Source organism: Littorina saxatilis, linkage group LG7 (genome assembly GCF_037325665.1).
Source record: "Littorina saxatilis isolate snail1 linkage group LG7, US_GU_Lsax_2.0, whole genome shotgun sequence".
NCBI classification, from domain to species: Eukaryota; Metazoa; Mollusca; class Gastropoda; order Littorinimorpha; family Littorinidae; genus Littorina; species Littorina saxatilis.
This window is the reverse complement of record NC_090251.1, coordinates 39,206,209-39,223,277: the sequence shown is the minus strand read 5'-3', so window position 1 is coordinate 39,223,277 and position 17,069 is coordinate 39,206,209. Positions and strand designations below refer to the sequence as shown.

General features: G+C 42.0%; 2 protein-coding genes across 3 annotated transcripts in view; one reads left to right on the top strand and one right to left on the bottom strand.

The window, feature by feature from the left end:
* Positions 1 to 3,596: 3,596 nt before the first annotated feature.
* On the bottom strand, positions 3,597 to 4,385 carry LOC138970196 (DNA-directed RNA polymerase I subunit RPA43-like). Its single transcript, XM_070342691.1, has 2 exons — positions 4,372 to 4,385; positions 3,597 to 3,936 (listed from the first exon to the last, which is right to left on the bottom strand). Exons 1-2 carry the CDS (start codon positions 4,383 to 4,385, stop codon positions 3,597 to 3,599), a joined length of 354 nt encoding a protein of 117 aa, XP_070198792.1.
* A 4,091-nt stretch (positions 4,386 to 8,476) lies between these two features.
* The window catches only part of LOC138971427 (cytoskeleton-associated protein 5-like), a 118,526-nt gene continuing 109,933 nt past the window's right edge, over positions 8,477 to 17,069 (top strand). For both annotated transcript variants that reach the window (XM_070344155.1, XM_070344154.1), the window contains exons 1-3: positions 8,477 to 8,614; positions 13,058 to 13,139; positions 14,844 to 15,043. In XM_070344155.1, coding sequence (XP_070200256.1) covers positions 13,083 to 13,139; positions 14,844 to 15,043 — 257 coding nt within the window. In that variant the 5' untranslated portion in view covers positions 8,477 to 8,614; positions 13,058 to 13,082. The remainder of the gene's footprint in view (positions 8,615 to 13,057; positions 13,140 to 14,843; positions 15,044 to 17,069) is intronic.

Below are 17,069 nucleotides of genomic sequence, written 5' to 3'. Positions count from 1 at the left end.
TGTCAGTTACATATGTTATACTATGCGTTTGAATCATTAAGTATTTTACACGTCATACTTTTTTTCGTATCTTCACGATGGCTTTTTACCCGTTTAAATTTTAATGCTTCCAACTTTCAAAGCGCTGCACGGCTGGGAAGAGATGCGCACTTTTATCACTGTTGTTCATGTAGACGTAATCATGGATTCATGCAAACGCCATACCTGCTGTATTTTATTTTGTTTGTTTGTATAGTCGCGTGCGGTCGCGCAGTCTTTTTGGTCAGTTCCGATTACCTCCCATTGATGCGAAAACCTATATGACTGTTTTTTGTTATTTTTCTCTCTGTTAATTCACCAGTGGCTATGTAACATGTGTTACAGAATTGCACCGGTGTAAGGGTTAACATTTTATTTTTCACCAAGAGAATATAATTCATTATATGCGGGATAATGTGCGGGGGGGGGGGGGGGGGGGGGGGGGAGGGGTGCAAACAACATTTTCACAAGCACATAACCAACAAAATGACATCGCATGCGCAGCACACAAAGTGCGTAGCACGGGTACCACTAGTTTGTTTATATATGCTGGCCAGCTAGGTTTCCGCATCTCCGGTTCAGACGGTGCCATGAACGGCGTATTTTGTGCGCGCAGTCCACGAGGGAATTGAAACTCATGTTTTAACCACCAGTCTTGCAGCCTGTGAATGGGCAGTGAGTATCACTTCGGACAAAGTTCATCAGATTGGTTTGAGCGTGTTTTTATTTATTTTCTTGTATACACGTTTTAAACAGTAACAACATTAAGAACGTTAACAAGCAGACTACTTATGGGCACGTTCTAAAACTGATAATCAATACACATTCTGATAACAAGACATGGCGAACAAGTGATAACTTCAACCCTTTTCTTTTAAAATATTTCATATTTTATACAAATAAAAAGAGAGAGAGAGAGAGAGAGAGAGAGAGAGAGAGAGAGAGAGAGAGAGAGAGAGAGAGAGAGAGAGAGAGAGAGAGAGAGAGAGAGAGAGAGAACTCAGAACTTTATTACATAAGGATAAAGGTTTTAGACTTAGCCTAATCTTCCAACCTGTCCTTGGAACATATACAGAGAATAATTGTAAACGAAAGCAAAGACTGCGCACATACACACACAGAGAGAGAGAGAGAGAGAGAGAGAGAGAGAGAGAGAGAGAGAGAGAGAGAGAGAGAGAGAGAGAGAGAGAGAGAGAGAGAGAGAGAGAGAGAGAGAGAGAGAGAGATGAATCAGATTCACTGATCTTCTAATTCTTCTTCGTTCATGGGCTAAAACTCCCACGTTCACTCGTGTTTTTACACAAGTAGGTTTATTACGTGTATGACCGTTTTTACCCCGCCATTCAGGCAGCCATACGCCACTTTCAGAGGGAGCATGCTGGGTATTTTCGTGTTTCCATAACCAACCGAACTCTGACATGGATTAAAGAATCTTTTCCGTCTGCACATGAGTTAACCTGGGACATCGGAAAAAATTCCACTCCAAATTAACCCACCAGGCGGTAGCGACCGGGATTTGAACTTCCGATCAAGAGGCCAATGTCTTATCCACTATAGGCTACTGCACCCGTCTAGATTCACTGATCGAATGGAGCCGATGGCCCAGTGTGTGTCAGTGTTTTGCGCTGCTACATGAGCGATCAACTGAACTCTCTCTCTCTGTCTCTCTCTCTCACACACACACACATAAACATCATCCTCCCACAGAAGCCCTTCTTTTGGCCAAAACACCCGTGCAGTATTGTGTTGGTAATGATAAATCACCAATTATAGATGCTTAATGCGTGGCGCTCTCTCTCTCTCATTCTCTCTATCACACACACACACACACACACACACACACACACACACAGTATTTCATTCCCTCCCTTCCACTCTCACTCCCCCAATATGGACACACGCACAGATACTCAAACCGACTGGAAAAGACACATATTTTTCTTTATTTGGTGTTTAACGTCATTTTCAACCGTTCAAGGTTATATCACGACGGGGAAAGGGGGGAGATGGGATAGAGCCACTTGTTAATTGTTTCTTGTTCACAAAATCACAAATCAAAAAATTGCTCCATGGGCTTGCAACGTAGTACAATATATATTTTGTGCTGTTACATCCTTTGTTATCTCGCGAAACTGATCTTTGATCTAGTCTTTCACCTTCGAGTGCTTGTAGTTTTCTTTTAATGTTTTTATCTGTAAATATAAATGTAAATATCAACTTTCTTGGGAGCTTTCCTCTTAATCTTATTCTGATGTGATTTGCTTCATTTTGCTGTAAAAATCTGTTTCGCGTGATGTGCGACACAACATTTTTGTTGTCACAGCGCTTTATGTCACGCGTAACATACTTTTGTACAATTCTAGTATTAAGGAAGCCTTCAATCAAATTGAGGGGGAATAAAAAAGAAAGATATTTCCTCATGTTAGTATTGAGTTGAAGTGGTTTTGTCCTGTAGTTGGGTGAATGGTTTGTGTGAGAATGTTCAAGTGTGGATAAATGCCATTTATAATAACACGTTGATTGAGTAAAATAGTTGCTGTACATGTTCAGATTGGCATGTAAATCAGTATTTCACTTTATGTCAAGTACAGGCTTTGTTTAAGGGCAAATAATAACCAATGTGCCTTTCTTAAACTATGAAATCAGAGAAACATTGGTGTCACGCGTCACATGAAACACTTTCACTTTGAACCATCATATTGTTGGTCCTTGGACAGATAGTTATCTTTTTAATAGTCAAGTAGTTATGCTGGGTATTCAAGCTACACAAAAATGTACTTGCATCAGGGGTACCTCAACATTTAATTTTATGGTGCCAGTTGGGCACCTTTTGAGAATGAGTCATATATAATATGCAGGGCCTAGCATTGGAAAAAGTGAAATCAGCTTACAAAGGCGGGGGTCTGGCCCTTGGTGGGGGGAAAAAAAGAAGAAATATAAATATAAATAGTGGTGAAATAAAAAAAACACTCTGAAAAAAGAAAATGACACCCCCCCCCCCCCCCCCCCCCCCCAAAGAAGATTGAGCAACTAAATCATGCCTTCACCAACAAGCAAAACACCGGCACAAAGCATGCTCGCGCGATGCCAGAGGAAGTGCGTGCTCAAGCAAACTGTCAAACCGATTGAGAATTGAACCGAACAGCGCACAAAACGAAAGCTGGGACTGTTTGGGTTTACCGTTTGGGAATAACAGGTTTTTGCATTTCGGCGTACACCAAATCGAGTTCCGCGTACTGGAGATGTTATTTCGGCGTAAAGTAAGCCGAACGGCTTACAATGCTAGGCCCTGAATATGATCTCTGTCTGTCTGCCCGTCTCTGTCTGCATCTGTGTGTGATTGTGTGTGTGTGTGTGTATGTGTGTGCGCTGACGTGATAAGAATATATTATCATTTGCTTTTCAGAGTACTTCAAGTGAAATGTACACATAAACACTAACACACGTCCAGCCCTGCACATGATTTACTGAAAAAGATGAATGTACTCCAAAACACTAACACATACATGTTTATCTGCTCACATCTCATTCTCATAGGGACAAGAGAAATTTACACATTAACACTCACACACAGGTCTTCATCTTTGCACATGTTTCCCTCGCATTGACAAGAGGTTTCTGTGCATGTACAAATGTGACACGGTGAAAGTGCACGAGTCTCCTTTCACAACTGTAACCTCTTCACGATGTCCGTTCTGAAGAAGGGGTACTGAGACGTTGAAATGGTCATGCACCAGCAAGCCTATGTGGTCTTTGCCCACTTTGTTCACAACCCCTCTCAAGCAGGATCCCACTGATGGCCTGAAGAGCACAAAGTCTGCCTGTATTTTGAAGTGGATGAAAGGGGCATCATCGATGACCCGACCGTTGTCTCTTAGCAGCTTGATGTTGCTGTAGGCGATGAGTGCTCCACCAAATCTGTTGAGAACAGAAAAGGGGCAACCTTCATAATCACAAAATATATACGTTTTCGAGAAATAACTGAATTTTCATGAGTTGTGGCAGAGTTACTGCCCTAGGCACTGAGGAGAAGTGCGGCACGCTGCTGACGGCTTTTACCTGCCATCGTGACAAACAAATATGATGTGCATGTTTTGCTGTGTGCGTGACACCCTTTCCTTTTGAAAATATGCACATCGAAGCCTAGATTCGCTTCCTATTGTTGTTGCGGAAATAATCACTGGCCTCAAGTATTTGCTGACAACATGTTTTGGTCACATGGGTTAGGCTTGAGGTCAAGTGAGTTTAGAAAAACATGGCAGCAAAGTGTGGCTCTCATGTGCCTATTTTCTAAAGAAAGGGTGGCATACAAAGTGCACAGTGCATAACATTAACATACACATCACGCCGCACTTCCGCTCGGGCATTAACTCTGCCACACCGCTTGAAAATCCTGACAGTTATTACCGAACATCGTCAATTAAAAATGTGATTGGCCACTCAAGAAAATGTGATAAAATAATACATGTACTGTAGTACCTGCCATATCCGGTCACCCATTAGTCATTGCAAAGGTGACCGTAAATATCAGGTGGCCGTTCATTACAGGCCCCCTCCTCCTCCAAAAAAACCCCCAAAACACGATCAAGTTTTCATGAAGAAAAGAAAGCGATCATCCACGAGCCGCCGATTCATTGTCTCATGTCTGTATTTACAGTTTGCGCATGCGTAAGTATTCATGTCGTCTGCTCGTGCTGTGCACACAACACACACACACACCACAGGCGCTCGCCCGCGAAAGTGACAAGTGGCCGTTAAGTGGCCGCTCCTGTCGAGTAAGAGGGGCACCTTAAGGCAAAAATCAGTGACCGTTGACCGCGTCAGACAGGTTAACGGCCATTAAGAGTCAATTATAGAAGGAAAACTCATTAGTCATGGGAAAGCTGGCCGCTCCGGGCAGGTTCACGCCCACGAAAGGGCCGGAAATGGAAGGGACTACTGTACTCACAAAAATGAATGGAAAGAGTAAAAAAAAAAAAACAGTCAAAATGATCCCTGCATAGTAGCAGTACTTATTTCTGGCCCTTGCCTCCTGGGCCGAGGTGCAGGTGGGAGCCAGCCGCGGTGTTGGATTGGCTGAAATTGAGATCTGTTGTGAATGTGATTTCAACAAATCAGACCCCGCAGTTTGTTCACACCCGGTTGGATGACTCCCACTTTCATTTCGTGCACCTCAGCTAGAACACATGTGATGCAGAGGAGGGAGCTGGAGCTCTCTAAACATGAAACAAGAGTGAGGGATGGTTGCATGGTTATTCTCGGTAGAACAACAACAAATATGGTTTTAACCGAAAGTGTTTTGAAGACCCCAGTGAAGAAGTCGCAAGTTATTTGTGATAGAGAGTGGAATGTATCAACCGATTGTTGTTGGCAATCAACTTGAAAACAGAAACTAATGGTTCCCTGGTGCTTGGTTTGTGCATGGAGAGTGTGTATTAATCTTTTCTGAACAAGGTTTTCTCAGAGACAGATTAAAGCTGACAATCTCCTTTATGTCTGAAAAATCAGAATGAAGATTGACAGGAATAACAATGACAGAAATTAATGACGCCAACCTAGAGGTAGTATAGCCGAGTAGAAACTAGAAATTAGAATGATAATACAAAAATTTTGTGGCTTAGCCTTGGTATCATCGAGCAGAATAACGCCATTATGGCGAAGCCATAGAAAGTTTAGGCGGATTACACCATAAAAAAGGCGTGAACAGATTACGCAATAAAAAGGCGAAACATTTTGCCTTTGCCTTTTTAATAACAGTATCTTGAGGTCATCCCAGTCTGCCGCAATGTCTATACAAGTGTGTGTGCACAGGTGGCTCTTTACCCTACACAGATTCACTTTGTGTGTGTGTGAGACAGAAAGACAGTACCACAGAGTGAGGCTTGGGGAGAGAGATAAGAGATAAGAGATGAGAGACCGGAGACAGAGGGGAGAGACAGAGGGGAGAAAGAGAGAGACTGACATTGACAACAGACGTTTGAGTTCATTTTTGTAGGACACATCAAGCTTTCATCAGTCTGTTCGTACACACATTTGATTCAACACGAAAATAGAATAGTATTCAGATTTACTTCCAACGTAGAAGCAAATGTACACTACTTGGAAATACCTTTTGTTGACGTTAAATTTAAAACAGTCCCAAATTAAATTTAAGGCCTCCGTACATTTTATTTAAAATGCATATGGTACGACTGGGCTTAGGCAGACTGGGACTAGACAGAGCAGGCTGCAGCAGCCTGGGACAAGACAGACTGGGATGGGGCAGGTTGGGATGCTGCCCACTATATATGGGTCATTCTCAGAAATGGTGGTACAGTGAGAGTGAGAGGGGTGACACATTTGAAATCATGAAAAAGTAAATTAAAATTATTTCTACCACGACTTTTTTCATCTGAATCTATTCCTGAGACATTAAAGCATTGTTGTATGTCAATAAAAATGGTTTCTATACGTTGGTGTTGTTTTTGTGTGCTTTTCAATTGCGAAGTTCGGCCGTTTCCGGATCGCCGAAGCGTTACACGACTTTCGTGATCAACAATATGTTCAGTCTCATGGCTAAATGCAAACATGCAAACACCAACAAATTACTGCAATCGACAGTCAGGACTTCAGTATTGGACGTAGCAACACATCTTTGCAAAAACTCACGCTGAATTTGAAGTTAGGGGCTTCGAACAAAAAATTTTGAATGTCGTAACGCATCGTTTCCAGACTCGACGCCCGAACATCGGACAGCAATGTGCTCCATGACTTTGCCACATCACGGCTATTTTTAGCTCTTTGGCGCGCAGGAAGTTCGAACAAGAAAATAGTCCTTTGAATCACAGCCAAATATTCACAGAAAACACCAGAATCATATCATTTGCTGAAACTCATGGCGTCGTTTCCTGACCTACGTCACGACTGAAGATGGTTTTTACTAAATTGTCGAGCCTGCAAAGCTTTGTCACAAACTTACACACCGCGGTTGGCGACAATGTAGCGTCGGAAAGATATCGAGTGCAACAGTTTCTCAACGCGCGAAGTTTAGCGGCAACAAAGTAGCCAAGAAGTTCTCGTATCTTCTGATCGTCGATGTTCGACATTCAACAAGTACTTAAAATGGGTAATCTGAACGCAACAGGAACTTTCAACAAATACAGCAAACTCTGACGAATTGTGTTTTGTGTAGTTATTTTGGGTCAGACGGGTTTTGCCGGCAAGAAAGGCCAAACAGTGCAGATTCATGTCTGTCGCACAGGAACCGAAAGTGGTTCAAGCATTTCGTTTCTGTGTTACGACATTCACCTTAGTCAGTTCCAAATGTCATTTTTTTACCAATATTAGTTGAAGTCCTTACCTTTCATAACTAGAATGTGTTGGGTAGAACACACAAATACTGCAGAACTGATAAAAAATGCACAAAGGATTGAAGGCTTAGGTGGTTTAAAGTTGGAATTTGGTTTCCATGTTACAACATTCATCACGTAAATACAACACTTTAAAACGTCTCTTATTCAGCAACCAATTACTCTTTTTGTCTAATTTTTGCATTATTATGTATAGCAAACAATAGACTTCATAGTAAAAACAATTATTTTGTATTTCTTGACACTTTATTTTTTACTTTGTATGTAACACTTTGTACCACCATTTCTGAGAATGACCCATATATATATCTATATATTCTTACAAAAGAGTTAATATTTAATAATAATAATAAACCTGCCTATAGTATCGTGCTAAGTCATGGTTTTCATTTCATTTACTTTTTAAGGGAATGTGAAGTCATTGGGTTGATTCACCACTAATAGTGACATCAACTTACTGTTCAGAAAAAAATCCAATGTCAGCATCCAACTGCTGCCTTACTCCCTGCCCAATGTTCCCGAGAAACTTCGGTGGCAATGCAATGTGCTGGTCTCCTGATATCAAAGTAAATCCTGAGTTGGGATCAGAACACAGGATTTTTGCCTCGTTGAATTGAACCTGCCTCATTTCCGCCGAGGAAAATGATTCGTTCAAGGAAGGTATCTGTTTGGAAGTTAAAATGTTTCAGAAAGTGTGCTTTGAATGAGCGCAGCCATCTTGGAATTGTTTGTATACTCGCTAACAAATACAAATTACAATAATTAATAAGTAAGGACGTCATTAAAAATAAAACAAACCATCAATACTTAAATTAAAATTTATGCTTTATACAATGTATTTGTACAAGGATTTTTACCGTAAACTTGACACAAATGTCGGATTACCTAACAATGCTGTGTTGGGTTTGTAGCAAAGCTTAGTTTTTACAAAAGTTGCACTTCTTCTCAGAGCATTTTCTGGACTTTTTATTTTCTCCTCCAGATTATTCCTAAAAGATAGCAAAATGAAAGTGAATCAAATATGTATTAGATGATAAATGTGGCATATTTATTCTTTAAAGAAAAAGTTTGTCAGCTTCGTGATGCCGATGTTTATGTCGGCCAAAACCGGAAGTTGTCTTGACCAATCCTAATTTAGAACTGGAAGGATTTCAAAAATCTGATGATCATATCGGCGAATAATTTGTGTTCTGTTTACTAACTGGAGCCCTGTGAGGTCACGATCTATCTACAGGGAAAGTTGATGGGTACTGTTTGTGTTCGACCTCTATGCCATCTTTGACTTGGGTGATCGGGAACCAAGACGACTCATGGGCTTGAATTGAAAAGAAAAAGTTTGTCGACACTCTAGTCTTGAGTCTACGATCTCACCCATACGACATTCAAACAAACTAGATTTTCCAGTTCAGGTGCTAATGAACAAGATGGATAAGAAAAGTCGCTTGTGTAGATGCAATGTGCGCGCATTTAAAAGAGGACTTATTCCGCAGTGTGACCTTTTATCGTGAAATTTAGGTCATAGTGCCTAAGTGAGTCATAGACTCATACTAACTCGTGTTTTTCAACTGTTTGCTTGTTATTCTTCCCTCGCAAACTCGTGTTTACACTTGATACATTGTGTGATTCAGTAGCTCATTGATTAGTAAATTGCGAATAAGTCAGGGATGTTGCTACAAATTCATACCTATAGGACAAATGTCCTGAGTTCTTCAGCATCAATAGGACATTTGACCGCTTTCAGAAAGTTTAATAGGACATTATGAATTTGCGCCAAACAGCTTAAAACATTCCATGGAATTGTTCCAAAGTCATGCGCCCACACGCACACCCACACACACCCACGCGCGCGCGCTGTAGAACACACACATAATATAGTAAATAAATCAACAAAGTGTGCATATAATGTTGTATTTGTTTTGTTTCAAAGAAACCACAAAAAAAGAAACCAAACTTCAGAGCCGCTGGAGTTGTCTCCCGTACTCCTGTAGCATGCACTGATGTATTCCAAAAATATTCCACTATTTTTAGATCAGTGCGCTGCACCGAGACGGTTATAAATACCCAAACGGCGCATACCGCAAACGGTTCGTGAATTCCCGACAAAAGAAAAGATCCGCATGCGGCACGGGCAACTTCAGTGTCAGCTGAACACGAGAGCGTTCGGTCTTTTAGAAGATTTGTATCTTGAAATGAAAATTAACGAATATCGCGCTGTCCGAAGGAATGGAGTACATATCGGACAATGACCACGCTCAGGCTAAAACGATAGGACATCTGACCGACATGCGGCAATGTGAATCGGACATTTGGGGATTTTCATCAATAAATGTCCGATGTCCGACGCCTAACGACATCCCTGATAAGTTAAACGAATTTTGCTCCTTAGGATTATGGAAATTTTACATTGTCCTAGAGCTGTGACACTGAAACAGCAAACGAATTGTCAACAGCAGCACTAGGTCTAGTAGTAGTAGCAGTCATAGGTGTACTGAACCTACTAAATACATTATGTAAACAAACAGTCTAGAAAAGGGGAGGGATGTATGATTGGAGAAATTACACTGAGTGTTAACTGTATCAGTAAGGTTTGTTCCCTCTAGCGCGACATCCACCTGCACGACATTGCAGGGGCGCGACATCCTACTAGCATGACGACCACAAATATGACATTCGACCTCAGACTGTCACAAAGTGTGGCGTTTGTGTGTTTGAGAGAGCATGTGTATCTCCCTCTGTCTGTCTGTATGTGTCTATCTGTCTGATTTTTTCTCGGTCTGTCTCTGTCTCTCTTTCTTGCTTGTCATGTCAAAATTGTCACCGAAGATACACGCATGCTTTGTGACACTGCCAGTAAGTGGTCAAATGTCACACTAGTGGTTGACGTCGTAGTGGGATGTTGTGCTAGCGGAAGTCGTACAAGCTGTTCTTGAAATGGTCAAACATCATTCTCACTCTGTCTCAGATATCTTTTCAGTTAACATAATAGAAGACTTTATCACAAAGGTTATCAAGCAAGCAGATGCTTCTCTGGCTATATGAGAACAGAACCATAAATCCAAAGGACCCTGTGAATGGCACTGAGTGATGGTATCTAGAAAAAGATTGCTGTCCACAGTTAGAATAGATCACCAGCTCACGAATGCTCTGTCTAATGAAGCGTGAGTGGCCAAATACTATACTGTTCAAAAAAAGAAACGCATAGTTGCTACTTGCCAAATTTGTTTTATTTTTCGAAAAAATTAACAGAAAATCCAATATTTAGATTATTTGTTTGAAATTTGGTATGGACACAGTTGAATGCACACACAGTTCATTTGCATCTTCAAATCAATCAGTCAATCAATACGATTGGGTGCCGAGGCTGTCAAGTCAGTAGGGGGTGTGACTGCCTTGAGCAGCAACAACTGCCCGGCACCTTCTGGGCATGGACTGGATCAGATGCCGGATATCTTGCTGTGGGATGGTGTCCCACTCCTCCTGAAGTGCCTGCAATAGATCGCGGTGATTTGCCGGCGCTTCTTCTCGCCTGCGCACACGTCTGTCCAATTCATCCCAGAGGTGTTCTATCGGGTTCATGTCTGGCGACATGGATGGCCAGGGAAGCACCTGGACATGGTGGTCGGTGAGGAACTGGGTGGTGAGTCGTGCTGTGTGCGGGCGAGCGTTGTCCTGCTGGAATATGGCATCCTGGTCAGCCAGAAGAGGAAGGGCGTGTGGGCGCAGAATTTCCTCCACGTATCGCTGGGCAGTTATGCGCCCTTGGACGTGCACCAGGGTGCTCCTTCCAGCGGTATTGATCGCCCCCCACACCATGACGCCTCCACCACCATGAACGGGTGCCTCATCCACACAGTTGGGCGCGTAACGTTCGTTTACTCTCCGGTAGACCCTCCTCCGACCATCATGTCGCTGGAGCAGGAAGTAGGACTCGTCGCTGAACCACACGTGTCTCCAGTGATTCCGGACGGTCCAGCGAAGGTGCTGGTTGCCCCACTGCAGTCGGTTCTGGCGATGGCGGCGGGTGAGGACAGCTCCTCTGTGAGGTCTGCGAGCTCTCAAACCAGCTTCATGCAGGCGGTTCCGCACGGTCTGGTCTGATAATCGGTGTGGCCCGGGGAGAGCCTGGACAGAAGATGAGGCCGACAGGAAACGATTCCGGAGGTGGCGGAGCCGTATGAAGCGGTCGTGAGCAGCAGTTGTCGCCCTTGGTCTTCCCGCTCGTGGCAAGTCAGCAACGGAGCCAGTGGCTTGAAACCTGACCCACAGTCTACTGATGGTGCTCTGGGACACGTGGAAGTGCCTGGCGATTGCACTTTGACTTTGGCCTGCTTGTAAACGACCCAATGCAATTTGGCGGTCTTCTCTGCTCAATCGGGCCATCTTTCGTCGCTGAATTGTCGTCTGATTTCTTTGTGGCGAACAATCCGCTTTTATGGGTTTTGGAAGACATGGTGAGAGCTCAATATTCCCCGAGTTTCACGAGATTACACTATGCCAAATGAGCAATTTTGACATTGTAGCCACTGATAACGCATGCGTCACGTGCAGAGCTCACTTGTGGCAATGGACGAAAGGTCGACGACCAGATAAACATTTTCTGCAGTTTGGTGGATATCCTTGTAGCCATATAACTAAATTAACCAAATATTACAAGCTATGCGTTTCTTTTTTTGAACAGTATAGAATGGGATACTGCAGGGGTGGAAAAGCAACAGAAGTCAAGCATGTATTTGTTGGTAATAGTATACTGAAAGAATGTATTTGTTAGTAATAGTATACTGATCTGACAAAATTCAAGTAATTTTGCAAGATATTGTGTACTTTTATACATACACTGGTACAGTACACTAATTGCTAAGTAGCAACTAGCATTCAATTGAAACAACAGATACTTTCAAACACTCTGTCTCTAGTGTCTTTACATATCAATCTTTGAGTTTGACTTCAAAAATGTAAACGGGCTGTAGCCAGTACAGATGATGACACAGTATTTTTTTTTCCTAAGCGTGATTGTGATTGCAATTCAGGAGTATGATCCACTACCCAAAACATCTTTACACTTGCAGTTACGAATGTTTACAATTACAGTAAGCATCTGATCATCAAGCAGAGGATTGGTTTATTTGCAAGTCCTTGCCATTACAAGATTCTTCTTCTTCTTGTCGTTTGCTGTTAGATCGTCAGTCCGGACTGCAGGGCGAAACGTGCTGTCCTCTGCAAGTCCTCTTTGGGGCCGTATAGCTTCTTTTGTAGCGCTGTCTCCTCTGGCCAGGTGGTGTCCCTCAGAGCACTGTGGTATGGACAAGCCTGCAGGATGTGCTCTGCTGTCTGATTCTTGCCACACGGACATAGGGGGGAGGGAACTAGCTTCAGCTTTGTGGCCATATGATGGTTTAGTCTGTTATGTCCAGTGCGGAGTCTGAGTAGGACGACTTGTTCTTCACGTTGGAGCAGGTGGTAGTCATCTTTCTCCGCTCTGGTTTTCCTCTTGTTTTTGATGATTGTCTTTTTTTCCTTGTACTGCAGCTGGGACGGGAACTGTTCTTTTGAGGCATTTTCCTTGGCAAGATTCAGGTCATGCTCTTACTTTCAGTTTCATTCAAATTGCAGGCGTGGCTTGTTAATGTACAACGTAACTGGTATTGTTGTGACTGAAATAAGAAAGGGTTTGACGCTCTGTTTGATTTCAGTCAGAGCTGGAGGTGACGGCACAAGATGGGGGACGACTCGGAATGGATGAAACTTCCTGCAGAGGAAAAATGTGGCCACAAGGTATGTGCCAACTGCCAGTGCCGCACAGTGTTTCGGAATGTGTCACTTACTGCTTGTGTGTGTGTGTGAGGGGAAAGAAAGAAAGAGAGAAAATGATGTCATCTATTGTGGTTTAAATATAATTATAAAACTTCAAAAGCTGTGATGTGATTTGCTCCTTTTTTATATTTAGTCAAGTTTTGACTAAATATTTTAACATTGAGGGGGAATCGAAACGAGGGTCGTGGTGTATGTGCGTGTGTGTGTGTGTGTGTAGAGCGATTCAGACTAAACTACTGGACCGATCTTTATGAAATTTGACATGAGAGTTCCTGGGTATGAAATCCCCGAACGTTTTTTTCATTTTTTTGATAAATGTCTTTGATGACGTCATATCCGGCTTTTCGTGAAAGTTGAGGCGGTACTGTCACGCCTTCATTTTTCAACCAAATTGGTTGAAATTTTGGTCAAGTAATCTTCGACGAAGCCCGGACTTCGGTATTGCATTTCAGCTTGGCGGCTTAAAAATTAATTAATGACTTTGGTCATTAAAAATCTGAAAATTGTAAAAAAAAAATAAAAATTTATAAAACGATCCAAATTTACGTTTATCTTATTCTCCATCATTTGCTGATTCCAAAAACATATAAATATGTTATATTCGGATTAAAAACAAGCTCTGAAAATTAAATATATGAAAATTATTATCAAAATTAAATTGTCCAAATCAATTTAAAAACACTTTCATCTTATTCCTTGTCGGTTCCTGATTCCAAAAACATATAGATATGATATGTTTGGATTAAAAACACGCTCAGAAAGTTAAAACAAAGAGAGGTACAGAAAAGCGTGCTATCCTTCTTAGCGCAACTACTACCCCGCTCTTCTTGTCAATTTCACTGCCTTTGCCATGAGCGGTGGACTGACGATGCTACGAGTATACGGTCTTGCTGAAAAATGGCATTGCGTTCAGTTTCATTCTGTGAGTTCGACAGCTACTTGACTAAATATTGTATTTTCGCCTTACGCGACTTGTTTATATTTGCTCAGACAATCTTATTTGGGATTCTGGTGAAGTACAAATTTATAATAAGAGGTTGCTTGATAGGTGTGTTTGTGTGTGTGTGAACATGCTGATCTAATGACATTGCAAGTGCAGCCTTGAAAGTCCAACAAATGGTGTACTCGCTTTTGGCTAGGGATTCTGAAAATTTACTAGCAAGAGAGAAAACTTTACTAGCCAAACCAACAATTTGTTTCAGCAACTTTACTCGCATTTGGCGAGTAGATGAACATTTCTACTCGCCAGTTACATGTTTCTACTCGCCATGGCGAGTAAAATACTCGCCTATTTCAGGCCTGAAGTGTGTATGTGGTACTGGTAATATGTGGACAGCTGCAGCATCAAAATATTTTAGCCACACAACAGCTTACTTTCGCATGCCTGCAGAGAGCTTTTGTGTTTGGAAAATTCTCATTCTCAGATTGACTGCATTTTTTTCTCATTAAAACTGTGCAGACCTTTTTTGCGTTTCTGTTGTTGCTGTGTATACATTTTACAATGTGAACTCAAAACTGAAGTGGTGGCAACAAAAGCAAATGAAACTGAAGAGATCAGTTGTGTACGGTATAATGAGAAGAGGAAACTGTAGGCTGTGGTCACCGGCATGTTAAAAAGAGTTGATTCTTAGTTCATGATTTTAATTTTGATTTTTGTTTTGACAGGTATGGAAGGCACGTGTGGCTGGATACGAGGAAATGATCAAGATCTTCAATGCCTTGGACAACGAGAAAAGCCCAGAGTTCTCCAAGTTTGCAGGGCTGATGAAAAAGGTTGTCACAGACAATAATGCTGTGGCCCAGGACAAAGGCTTGGATCTGGTCACTACGTTTGTGGAAAATGCTTCCACTCAGATTGCTGCAAGGTAAGACTAAGAGTACAGTGGTCGCCGCTTAATAAAGCCACTTCTGGACCGACGAAAAATGGCTTTAATAAGCGGCGGATTTATTAACCGGCGGTCCAGGAATACGTCATTTTCGAAAAAAAAAAAAATCTTCTCTTTTGTTTACGTCACTCAGTCACTTTCTTTCGTCATTTACACTTGTTTGAATCTAAACAAAACTTCACGAAGGATGTTGAACTTTTGTTTTAATTATGTACATGTACGTGTACTTTGATCACTTCGGTACATCAATAATTTCACTGTCACCGTCACGAATCATTACTCGGCAGAGAAGAACGATTTTATGAGTGTTTGTTTGTTGGTCGTCTTCCACATCAGTTCTCTCACTGAGTCTGCGAATGGTTCAAATTCTTCCATGCGGTAACCACGACTTTCCAGACCAGATCGAAGGCGGGTCATATTTGCCTCATCTCTGGGTTTGAAGGGTGATACGCGTGAGCGTGGACATAAATAGGCCTATGACTTGAGCGATTACAAGAACAAGATAATGTGAGTTTTAGTCACAAACTACGTGATTTCTCTGAGAAAACTGGCTTTAATAAGCGGCGGGTTGGGTTTATTAACCGGCTTTTTCTAATACATAAGATATAGTGATAAATCCGGACCGTCTGAAATCGGCTTTTATAAGCGGCTCGCTCTCTATTAACCGCGGTTTTATTAAGGCCTAAAAAAAAAATAGGTGTGGTTACGGTAACCCGACCTACCCTATTTTTAGGGGCCGATCCTATAACTTTTTATTACATTTGTCAAAAAAAAACAAAAAAAAACCGAGTGCAAAAAACGCAATGAAAGCGAAAGCGCCCGTGTCGCACACTTATTTCCCTGTCAAGTACCGTACTTTCCGGGTCATAAGGCGCGACTTTTTTCCTCGAGTTCGACCCCTGCGTCTTGTATAACGAAGCGCCTACGAAAAAAATCAAAGAGACCGCTTGAGTACCAGTCAAACAACTTGTGATAATGCATGTTTCAGCTACTAGGTACTGCCCTGCCTTTGATCTGGCCGCACACACAGATTTCCACTCTGTTAAACTCGGTCACTGACCGGTCACTGACCCCGATGCAGGAAGTGTTTCCTCTCTCAGATATGACAGGGGAACCACCTCTCATGGCAAAAACTGGGTCATTGACCCCTGGGAAGAAGGTCGTGTCTTTTAACAAGGCCACCCAGCTATCACAATGCCTTTGGTCACTGACCGGTCACTGACCCCGGTGCAGGAAGTGTTTCCTCTCTCAGATATGACAGGGGAACCATCTCTCATGGCAAAAACTGGGTCATTTTGGTGCGCCCTATTGGCCCCCTGCGTCCAATGGGTGACTGGATTACAATTTTTTTTTTAAAAGGGGGTGCGTCTTAGATAACAAAGCGCCTTGTCACCCGGAAAGTACGGTAGGTTTAATTTGTACACATTAGAAAAAAAAGTTAAACAAAAAAAAAAAGTGATTGCCTACCTACCTACCCTATTTTATTTGGCTATGTTACCGTAACCACACCTATTTTTTTTTTTGGCCTAAGCGGCGTCCACTGTAGTAAGACTGTTATTTTTGTGTTGTTGTTTTTTTGGTCTCCCTTTTAGTACAAAGTGTATAGAGCAGAGTGGGTTTGTCTGTTATTCTTTCCACTTCAAGAATGTTCTTTTAAATTTCAAAACTGCCAGCCATGGGTTTGAGATCGTCTTCATCCATAATACAAATACTAAGTGATATTAAAGCAAACAAATGTAATCAGTTTTACCTAATGTGTCTGATGTTGGCCATTGGAGCAAATTATTGCATCACTCAGAGTTAGATTTCTTTACGTGTGTGTGTGAGTGAAATTTAGACCATTGTTATAAACAAAACTCTGATTTGATTAGGAAAGATTTCCCTCAAAAGCGGCGTATGGCTGCCTGAATTGCAGGGTAAATACGGTCATACACGTCAAAACCCACTCGTAATAAGAACATGAGTGAACGTGGGAGTTTCAGCTCATGAATGAAGAAGAAGAAGA